We start from the raw sequence: 12123 nt of genomic DNA on the forward strand, positions 1-12123 counted from the left end.
TTCTGATCTATCACATCCGGCTACCGAAAATAAAGCAACAAGAACAACTTAGCAAGAAAGAAGAAAGAATTCCACAAGAACAACTTAGCTTTCAACAAGAAAGAATAAAGAATTTAACTTCGATTGGAACTTTTGACACAATAATGTTGGATTAGGATTTTTTTTTTCTTCATACGGTCCCTTTTATACCTTATAATGGTTTTCTAGTTTTTGGGATGCTTTCTAACCGTAGTTTAGCATTAAAGGCTCACATGTGACTTCAATTTCAAAACTGAGCAATCTTGATTTAAAAAAATATTTATCTTCACAAGTATATACTAAACGAAATCTTTTCCTTACCATTCAAGTTTTTTAAAGAGATTCGAACGTTAACCATTTAAATTTTAGCAAATTCAAATTTGTACATATTTAAATCATTTAAAAGAATTATTTTTATTAATTTAAACATAAAAAATATTTAATTCAGCCTTAAATTTGATAATAATACTCAATAATTTACTAGTAACATCCAAATTCAGATTTTAAAGGGATTTATGAATTCAAACCTAAACTATTAAAAAATGGCAGATATCTGACTCAGTGTCATTCCTACCACATATTACAAAAAACATGGATAGTTTCACAATATACTTTTAAAGATTCAGTTTATTTCATCATGGCTTAACTGTATACGACAAGGCATTCCGCGACAACCGTAACAAGTCTCGGCAACATTAACTTCAAAGTTCGATTCTAATCTTCAAGTTCAATGATCTTTACCACTGATGCATCCCCAAGCTTCTGGCAAACAACGACGCGGTCATGCGGCTTTATAACACCTGCGGCCTTTCCATGATCTAAAGCAACCTTCAAGACCGATTCGTTTGTGCCACTTTTCGACTCCGCCTGCAAAACTCAAGTACAGTAGAAAAAGCGTTACATCGAACTATTATGCTAATGGATGACACAAGCATCGGTATATCACAATAGTGATATAATGGAGGACCAGATTCGGAACTAGTAAAACACAGGCATAAAATAAACCTTACCGGATGTCGAGGGTCAGCTAACATGGGGAATAGGCCTCTAACAATCAGGGATTGCCTTGCCTGCAAGGATTCAAGAAAAGAAAAGCTTGACAGAGACTAATTTTGAGCTTTCAACCGAATAAACAGCTATACTAAAATGAGGGATTATTCACTGCAAATAATCTACTAATCGAAAAGGAAGACGATAAAGATAACAGACTATTAGAACTTCATTTAAAGAAACTATGCCTTCCATACAATAACTGTTTTCGGATTGTTCATCATGTTTTTATTTCTCTGGAATATTCGTTCCAAATGTAATTCAAGTTTCTCGCATCTGTGAAACAGACTCATTCACATAGGGAACATGAAAAATATCACCAGTAGCATACCTCAAAAGCACCAGAGAAAGTCCAGCGCAGTTGATTTGTCTTTAGCCGAGGGATGACAACAGATATCACAGGCATTGATGGCCTGTACTTTGCAATCAACCTGCATTAGTACAAAAGCGTTTTACGTTACAACTAGCTATCGGTCGGCAAAGAAAGAAGTATAAGCATAATGTATGCATGCCATGCAGGAACATCAAATATGCAACTACATTGATATTGGTTTTTCGTCACACACAGAAAGAAGTGGACACAAAATAATAAATGTAACCTTGCAGCCCTCCCGGATGAAGTGAAGCAAATAATTGCAGAGGCTTTGACCTTGATAGCTGCACGTACCTGTGGCACATTAAATTCACTTATACATAAGGACTTGGAAATTTGACTTCCAGACACTTCAGTTGCATAATTATAAGGTAATACCATAATTCTGTAAATCTATTCCAAATGTATTGACCCTAAACTAGCATACCAAAATTATAAAGAATCCTATATAAGGCACAAGTGTGGAATAATTTACACCTTCCAAATCTGTATTCGGTTGGATTTCTAACCATATTCTTATCATATAACGAACTCAAATCAATTAGATGGCAAAAGATAGGATAGAGATTCCTTTAATGAATCTGCCTGTCTCGGAGGTAACTATTTTCCTTTCATAATACCTTGTTTTGACTGTATCGCACGGAAACAAAGAAGAGAAACAATTTAAAGAAGGAAGCATCAAATTAAATACCGCAGAAGAAGCAATGGATTCCAGGTGAGACATTGGTTCGCCAACATGTTTGACAGTTTTCTTAAAGTAAACATCTTGATTGAAAACTTTTTCTGCCTGCAGAAGGTAATTAATTGGAAGTACGCCAGGTCAAGAATTTAAAATAATGTACTAAAAAGGTTACAGGAAGTACTAATATTGGTAGAAAAAATAAACTATATAATATGAATGAGAAATTATAACACAAATCTGACAAGTTGAAATAAAACATTGGCTGTTTTCCTCTCTTCTTTTTGCTCAATAACTTTAAGCACATATAGAGGCCATGTCCGGTACAATCATCAGCCTTACTCTCATAGAAATGAAAATTCAAACCCTTGTATATGCCGAAGAGAAACCAATAAACTGAGATTGGTTAATAGATTGAACAACTCATGTATAAGAAGGAAATTACAACAGAAAATGTGGTTCCACAAAACTTTTTAGGATAGTATTAACAAACAGGCTTCCTGATCAAGGGTAAACTGAAGTACCGAACTCACCTCTGCACAAATTTTTCCAACTGTAGAGACAGTTTCAACAGGGTATAGTCCACGCAAGGTTTCTGCCCCTAGAAGTATTGCATCACTCCCTAACCAAAAAGCAGACAGAAAAATAAAATTCCAATAGATTGAATCCATATCGGAAGTCATTTATTAAGCAGGGTATTAGTCGCAACATAATTAAGAGATTCCATCAAACTTGACACAAAGGAACAGAAAGGAGAAAAAAAAGCATAATAGTATAAGTGAACGGGAATTGACCATCCAACACAGCATTGGCGACATCAGTTGCTTCAGCACGAGTAGGTCTTAGGTTGTCTGTCATACTGTCCACGACACGAGTGACCACTACAGGCTTTCCCATCATGTTGCACTTGTAAACAGCAGCTTTTTGAAATAGAAACACCTGTAAATTCCAAATGGAAGAACAATAACAGAAATTAGTTAGAGGAGCTGGTCTGGTCCCATAAATTAAAAGAATGGAGTCTCCATTATCATGAAGAATGCCTGCATAACTTAAGAAAAAATCCACTTCAGATGCAGTGATGCACCATTTTGCCCACAAATACAATTTACTAGCTGATCTTTGGTTAAAAACAAGATAAGTAAATTTATGCTTTCACTCAAGTAATAACAATGAAAAGACAAAATGTTGGGTTGATAGCTCCTAGCTATCAGCAGAATCAGCAAACCTTTTAACTAATGAGGATGCAATTTCCGTTATTTATTCATCTGTCATTCCTTTTCAATAGTCACTAATGAGAATGCATATAGAACCATGACCTAGATGGTACCATTCTGGAAAAAAACTTTTGCAATGGAAGTAACAAAGCTAACCTTCTCAGGAGGGAGATCTACCCCCAGATTTCCCCGAGCTAAGATGATTCCATCTGCTTCTCGTAAGATCTCATCAAAATGATTTAACCCCTACAACCAGTTGACAGAAGGCAAGGTTCTGATTCAAAACCAATCTCGTCTCAAGTACAAATAAAATGAGTGTTAGAAACAGCCTTTTTATACATCTGACCTCTATATTTTCAATCTTTGCAAAAATTTGAGTCTTGTTGAGCTCACCCAATTTAGAAAGGAAAGAACGAGCCTGCACACAGAAACAATTAAAGTAACTAGTGAAATGGAAAGAAATCATAACTGCAAATGCAAAGAGAGAAATTGAAATAATGAAACAATATGAACTCCAAGCAGGGAAGTTCTTACATGACGAATATCTTCTGCTTGTCGGGTATATGACAAAGAAAGGAAGTCTATATTGTTTCGAACACCCCAGGTGCTTATAACCTGATACAAAAAATAATCATATTAACAAAATCTCAAAAGTGCCTTCAAAGTAGAAATATCATGCTATTCTTTCCTGTATAGTTAGATCAAAACAATATCATGATAACAAATTTTTTTGATAAAAATAGGAGGCCTCATTAAAAACCTCCCTCATAGTGGTTCCTTTCCCTAAAGAAAGAACCAACCAGCGGAAGGAGGAAAAGAGTGCCTTAATTTATTAATATAACAGCATTACATAAGGCTTAACAATTACACCAGAAAACAGAAACTACAAAAACGAATAAAACAACCAAAAACCAAAACCTTACATTCACCCAATCCCTTCCTTTGCTAAACTATCTGCCTCACAAATAGAAGTCCTAGGAATCCACCTAACTAAAGACACCTTATCAGAAAAAAGAGACAAAATCTCCTTAACTAGAGTGATAAAGAAGACAGCAGCCGAAGACGGAGACTGAATCCACTCCACTGCAGACTTACAATCACTTTTAGCAATCACCCTACCAACAGAAACCCAAACTGAAGAAAGAAAGATTTCAATGCCTCTTTTAATAGCTTTTAATTCAGCAACTGGAGGGGGCCCTTAACCAATACATTCCGAAAAAGTCATTAGAGTGCAACAATTCCAATCTCTTAAAATACCACCTATACCTCCTACCAACCCATCAAACCTTACAACTCCATCAACGTTCATCTTAAGAAAATCCCGTGGAGAAAGTAGCCAGCAAAGCACAAGACAGCTCTTAGATTTAGGAACAGAGACACTATCTGCGAGGGAAGGATCTCCAATCAGCAGATCCTCTTGGATAAGAACTTGAGGACACTTGGCTAGGAACCACTTAGATAACCTAAATCTAACTATGAAGAAAAGAGATATCCTGACCAAAGAGGCTCTATAAAAAACAATTGCATTCCTAGCTTTCCAAATGGAGCAAAAAAACAACACCCGAAATAAACTTCCAAATCATTGAATGCACCCTCAATTTAGACCACGAGCTAAGGAGAGGAGGATCCTTTGGCAAAACTACAGATAAATCCCAAAAGTGATAATCTTATTCCAGAGTTCCCAAGCGACAGAACATGAAATAAAAAGACGTTGCATTGATTCCTCATGCTGCCTACAAAGAGGACAGAGATTATCTTCACCAATGGGCACCCCCCTCTTAACCAACTCAACTCTGACTGCCACTTTCTGATAAGATAACTGTCAAAGGAAAGATTCAACACGAGGAAGAGCTAGACCCAACCACATCCATTTCTTCCACAAATAATTATTCCCAGAGGATTCACTAAGGGCCCTTCTGCAAGATTTAACCGAGAACAATACATCCCCACTTGCAGACCAAGATAGGAAATCTTGCACTGAATCAATCAAATTTATGCTATTCAATTTAAACAACAAATCCACCCATTGGTCCCATTCTCAATCACACAAATTTCTCCTAGTTTGTATGTTCCACACCCAACCATTCGACTCAAAACTACCGAAGTCAGCTACCTTACCCCATTTATTAGGAGAAAGAGAAAAAATCCTAGGAAACAGATTTTTGAGAGGTGTGTTATCAATCCAAACATCCATCCAAAAAAAGATGGACTTACCATTACCCACTTGCAACTTCGAATTCGATCTTAGACATTTTCCCTCCAAATCATTCTTCAGGTAGTTATTAGCAATACCTCTCAAAATCCATGATGCCTGAGGAGAAAAAACCTTTGAAATAGACATGGAATTGCAACTGACCTTATGCTTACTGCACAACATTTTTTTTCCATAACGAATCCTTCTCGTTGGCAAACTTCCTCACCCATTTTCCTAGTCTCATGATAACAAAAAGACCATACTTATCTAAAATGTGTCTTGAAACTTCAGGGAAGTACAAGATATGCATCTATTAATAATGCTACATAACCGAAGCCTATTATCAAAATTGAAGGTACAAGAGCTAGGAATCATATGCTAGAAGTAACGTTTTCAAGCAAAGAGATACAGCCATCTCATTTTATTTAGGTTCTTCTTGGAGTAAAAAGAAAAAAGAAAAAAAAAATCTATCAAACACCCAATGGTTTGGCTTGTCACATAATTTAAACAAGCATCTAACAGCAATGGACTATTCTATTTCTAGTATTACACCGGGTATAGTAGTCTTTTATGCTCTTTCTTCCATTGCACATCCTACATCAAATAAAAAAAGGAAAATTACCTCCATATCCTTTTCAGTTAAAGTAGGCATTTCAATACGAATTTGAGAGACATGCAAGGTATACAATGTCCCAGACAGAGTAGCAGAATTCTTGATTAGGCAAACCACATCTTCGCCACTCAACTCATCAACCTGAACCATTATACAAATCATATTAGTAGCCTTAAATTTCCATAACCATTTTAACTCCCAACCCTCTAGGCATTATATTTTTCATTAGCAAGCGACCCATCCTTTGTCCCGCTCTCATAAAGTGCCAGTATAAGAAATTCCAAATACATGATGTAGGCCACTATTCTGTCTAGTCAGAATGACCTCATCCCTTCAACTTTTCCTTACCTCTAACCACACCGAAGTAGTTTCATTTCCAGTAAACAGGTATTGACCAATAAATATAGTATCTCCCTTCTTGACTGCCTGCCAGCAACAAATAAAACAGAGTTAACTACTGTTGTTAGAATGGAGAAATTAACACACTACCTTCCTTTTCATGATAAAACCTGGAGAAACAGAGGGAGCAAGAGAAACCAGAAGAAAAGGGAAAGTATACCAGAGATAATAAAGCCCCTTCCAGTGTACTACTAATCCGAAAAAGAAAGTTCACATCCACTATGGATAAAGAAATTCAGTTAACGAACATGTGAAGAAATAGATGATGGACAAGAAAATCCCCTTTCATTGACATACAACCGATAAGGACAAGAATTACTGAGTACATGGAAACATAAGAATGCCATGGTATACAAATGAGTTCACCCAAATGCATTTTAACCATTTTACAGCCTCTTCACAAAGATTCTTCACTTGGTCAAACGACTATGTTAAACTAGTTCCTGTACATTTGACACTTCAAATTAATTGTCTTGTTTAGAATATTTAGCAGCAAAAGAAGATTTTCAGAAAAATGTTAAACTGAAAATTTTCTAATAATAAAAACACCAATGCCGAAAAAGGTTCACAAGTTTTAGGTCAACCAAAACCAATAAAATTTTCCTGCATTTCTTTTTTTTTTCCTCACGACCTTATATCCATTTGTAAGATATTGAGAAAAAAAAAAGATAATATGAGATGCAAAAGTGAGACGAATATCAGACTACTGATACTCCATGAAATTTATAGATCTCACAAAAAGTTGCTGACCTTAGATAGCCCATAAAAATTTATTGGTAGCAGATTTGAAGTAGCTTGTTTATCTTGATCCGGGGTGAGGATTACTTTCGTATCTACCTCAAGGGTAATGGGGTGCTCCGTTTTCTTAACTACTTGCAATTCGGGACCCCCAGTATCAAGCATAATCTGAAATCACAAGTCCAATATTGTAGTATTAATATTTCTAGATATTCAGGATGTAATTTACATGAAAATAAAATAAACAAGTTCATTGAAGCTGGGATAAACCATTGAGTCAAAATACCATGTAAAGGGCATCAATGGAGTAAGATAATATAAGGATAATAAAAGGTCGGTTTTAAACTAAAGTACGCAAGAGGCTCACAGCACAAAGCTTCTTAGTACTCTTAACAGCAGTCTTCAAAATTTCCAAAGTCTCTTGGTGAAATTCGGTTTCACCCCATGAAAAGTCGAACCTCGCCACTGAAGATAACAAAGCACAATCATCTCAAGCACGTAAACAATTACAAATGCATTGTTTCTTTTGCCTTTAAATTCTGAATTCAAATTTATCTGATGCAAATAGCTAACATGGAAAATCGAACTAGCTTTCAATGAACAAAATTACAGACAAAAGGACTCATATTTCATCCCAAAAGTAGACCAAAAAAAATTGCACTGTCATGACTATACACACAAAATTGATATACAAAAGAGAGAAAAAAAGGTAATACCAGACATTCCAGCCTTAAGACAACCAGATATTATTTCAACAGATCGCGAGTTCGGACCGAGTGTCCCCACAATTTTTGTCATTGCAGGAAAGAAACTCTGCAATCCACATTCAAACCAAAAAAAATTAGTAATATGATCCAAAATCTTCTAAGGATTAAAAAAATCCTGCTAAAAAGATAACTGTAGCATATTCTTCTATACATACATACATATATATAATTTCTTTAACTTTCTTCAAATTTTCAGATCAAACAAACAATGATCTTGATTGTTAATTTTGCTGCTATTTTTTTCCTTCTTCGAGAACCTCATTTGGCCAAATCTATTCATTATGAAGGTATATACATATAATGCTCTTGTTTTCACTCATTTCTTCTTCTGATTTCTCCTCATATCATTCATCACCAAGAAAATCAAAAGATCGATAAACAGTATAAACAAAATTGCAAAAAAAATAAAAGAACTTACAGGCTTTGATGGCTCCAGAATGGAAGCCATTCGCATAGGCTCTTCAAGAAACAAGTTATTTGAATTCATTTCCTTATTTTCTTCGAAGCTAAATCCAAGAACAAACAGAACAGAGATTTTATTGTTTCTGTGTGTTTGGGACTGAGATCTCAGAGAGAACAAGTGTTTAGTACGAAATCATCGTACATTTATATCATATTTTATTTAGTGGGGGATTATTGATGACAAGACATGAAAATGCTGCAACCACTTTACAAATCCTGTGGCAAGCAATTTTTTCTTGTGTTTGGGGGGAAACAAATCCGGTGGTTACCATCCCTAGAATTCGACTCTAATATAATCAGAATAACTTTGTGAGAAAGTTTGAGTACTAATTTGAAATAGAATTTAAACGCCGATAAATCGATTTCAGTTATTTAGGGAATGATTGATTTTTTTTAGATTAATATATAACATCTATAAAAATATTTAAGTATTCATTATTAAATAATTAAATAAATTTAATAAATATTATTTTATAATTACTCAAACTAATATAAAAAAAGTTATGTATTAAGAAATTAAGTTAAAGTAAATAATTAAAAAAACAAAAATATTAAAATAAATTTTAAATTAAATTTAGATGACAGTGTGTATGTTTATCTAATTTATAATAATTTAAAGACATTCAAAAATCAAATTCAATTAATTAATAGAAAAAATAACAAAATTTTAATATATATGTGTGTGTATATATATATTACTTTTATACTTTTTATAATTTTTAATATTTTATTTTTAAATATTTTAGATTTTTTAATATAAAAGATAAAATAATCGAGGTTCGTGTTGACAAAATAAAATAATTTATTAAATCTTGAAATCAAATTCATTTATACGTATATTTATTTAATTTATAATAATTTAATAACTTTTTTACTCTTAATTTTTTTTAAAACCAAATTCAACTAACTAGAAATATATATTGATTGTTATAAATTTATATATTTTTAATAATTTAGAATGCATTTTTTAAATATTTAAATTTTTTTGTAGAAGAATAAAATAATTTAAATTCATATTACCAAAAAGATAAAATATTTAACCTTAGTTCAACTATTCAGTATTTTTGTTATAAGTTGATTTAGTATGATAAAAATATTAAAAGTTTAATAACTTAAAAAGCGACAAAATTAAAAATTAAAATGATTTTTTTTTAAATTAAGGGTAAAAAGGTGATTAAATCATTTATAAAGGAATTTGTGTAAGAGAAGACTAATACAAGCGGCGGTTGGGCGTGGATTCATCTTGGACTATAGGCGTCAATAATTCTTCCCTTGTTGCTAAAGTTGTCTTGATGTGGACACTTTTTACTCCACATTTTAAACCAATTAAATGAACATCAGTTGGCCAACCTGTTTGCTATGATTAGTTGAAGACACAATCACATGCATGTGTTATGAGGATTGACGACTGAGGTGCTTTCGGAAATGCATCCAAAAATATCGAAAACAGACGTATTTTTTAAAATTCTCAACCTTTTTTATTTTTTATTTTTATTATTAATCTATTTTTTCTTTAAAATTTTAAAAGTTCAATTTTTTTTAAAGTTTTAGTATAGTTTATACACTTTAATATAAAATCATACGACTGATCTTGAATTAGGTGAAACTGAACATAGATAGGGGGTTTTAAACTATCACAAGATTTACAGTGCCTTAAGAAATGGCTCAAAATACATATGGTAATTAGTTTTTCGATAAAAAATGAAGGTATACAGAGAATAAAAGAGATTTTTGTTTCTCCCAAAAACTTTTAGTTTAAAATAATTTAGGTATATATAAGTTTAAACTTAAATAAATTATTTTTTAAAATTTTTTAGATTAAACATATTATATATTCTTATTATTTTGAATTTAAGTAATTTATCTTTCTCAACATCTAATCCTAATTTTGCCATTGTTTTCAATTATACTAAGGTGGCGTTTGGTTCGCTGGAATATTTATGAGGGAATTGGAATGTGTGAAAGAATTGAATCTGTAGGAATTGGAATCCAATTCCATATTCTGTTTGGTTGGCAGGAAATGAAATTGGAATCCAATTCCATATTCTGTTGGTTCGCAGATATGTCAGATGAATTTGATTTCAGTAATATAAAATGACAGAATTATCCTTTTTGTTTTTTTGCTTTATTTTAGTTTATTTTACAACTTACATGTAGTAATATATTATAAAAATTAAAAAAATATACCAAAAACTATTTTTATTCAATATATAAATTAGAAACTCGACCCGACACGACTCAAAATAATAAAAAAATTATTTTTATTCAATAAAAACATTGACTTATTCGAAAAAATTATATATAGAGGGGTATTATTGTAATTATTCCTAAATATATAAGGTAAAATTATATTTTTTTTCGGGTCGGTCCGGTTTTTTCACCCTAAACCCGAACCCGACCCGAATATCACACTTAAAAAAACCCGACCCGACTCGACCCGAATATCACACTTAAAAAACATGACCCGACCCGAACAAAATAAACTTTCATCCGACCCGACCCGAATATATGAATTAGAAACCGACCCGAAATAATAAAAAATTATTTTTATTTAATAAAACATTGACTTAATCCGACCAACCCGAATTATATATATTTTCGGGTCGGTCCGTTTTTTCCCACCCTAAATCCGAACCCGACCGAATATCACACTTAAAAAAACCCGACCTGACCCGAATATCACACTTAAAAAACCCGACCCGACCCGAACAAAATAAAGTTTCATCCGACCAGACCCGAATATATGAATTAGAAATCCAACCCAACCCGAAATAATAAAAAATTATTTTTATTTAATAAAAACAGTGACTTAATCCGACCCGACCTGAATTATATATATTTTCGGGTCGGTCCGGTTTTTTTCACCATAAATTCGAATCCGACCCGACCCGAATATCACACTTAAAAAAACCTGATTAAAGGATATATGACAAAGACAGTTATCTTTACAAAATTTAAATTAAAACGTATTTTAAATATATTTTTATTTTAATTAATAATTTATTATTATTCTTTAAAATTTTATAAATTTACTCCTTTTTAAAATTCTACGAGTTTGTGTCCATCTCTACGTACCGTATATGTGGGAGACATGTTTACCAGGAATTGAATGAAGTTGTTACCGACATGACCCGTGCTGGTTTCCACCTGCCCATTGGTTCCCGAGGACCCTCCAGACGGTGTTAACTCTCTTTTTGTAAGTGGATATTATTAGCAACAGTGTTGCTATTTAGCTAAACTCTTCTATTTCCATTAAGAAAAATTAAGATCAATTTTTAGACGTATTTGATCAAATTAAGGTTTGTATATCTCGAAAGATCTTTATGGTCCGTATGTAAGTAGGATCGTCATTTTATTCAGATTCGAAGAATTTGATTTTATCTGACTTGGGAGGTTAATTTTATATTTTAAAATTTTGAGTTCAGATTGAGTTAAATTGAGTTTTTTTAGAGTGCAATCGATTTAGGTTGGGTTCAGATTTAAGATGAAAAATTTTACTCGATCCGACATAAAATTATATAATTATCCTTTATATATTTAGGAATAATTACACTAATAATCTTTTTTATTTTAAATTTTTAATTAAATTCTTATTTTATCTAATAAAAAAATTTAT

At 32.6% G+C, this 12123-nt stretch overlaps 1 protein-coding gene across 1 annotated transcript; it reads right to left on the bottom strand.

Annotated features, from left to right (window-relative positions):
* Window positions 1-729: 729 nt before the first annotated feature.
* On the bottom strand, window positions 730-8532 carry LOC120174558 (pyruvate kinase 1, cytosolic-like). Its single transcript, XM_039181364.1, has 16 exons — window positions 8464-8532; window positions 7995-8091; window positions 7646-7743; window positions 7291-7446; window positions 6490-6567; window positions 6151-6282; window positions 3869-3949; window positions 3681-3752; window positions 3491-3580; window positions 2915-3059; window positions 2654-2742; window positions 2133-2228; window positions 1668-1735; window positions 1400-1499; window positions 1029-1088; window positions 730-885 (listed from the first exon to the last, which is right to left on the bottom strand). Exons 1-16 carry the CDS (start codon window positions 8530-8532, stop codon window positions 733-735), a joined length of 1584 nt encoding a protein of 527 aa, XP_039037295.1. The 3' UTR covers window positions 730-732.
* Window positions 8533-12123: the final 3591 nt, after the last annotated feature.

The sequence above is a fragment of the Hibiscus syriacus genome, unplaced genomic scaffold (genome assembly GCF_006381635.1).
Source record: "Hibiscus syriacus cultivar Baekdansim isolate YM2019G1 unplaced genomic scaffold, ASM638163v2 tig00112114_pilon, whole genome shotgun sequence".
NCBI classification, from domain to species: domain Eukaryota; kingdom Viridiplantae; phylum Streptophyta; class Magnoliopsida; order Malvales; family Malvaceae; genus Hibiscus; species Hibiscus syriacus.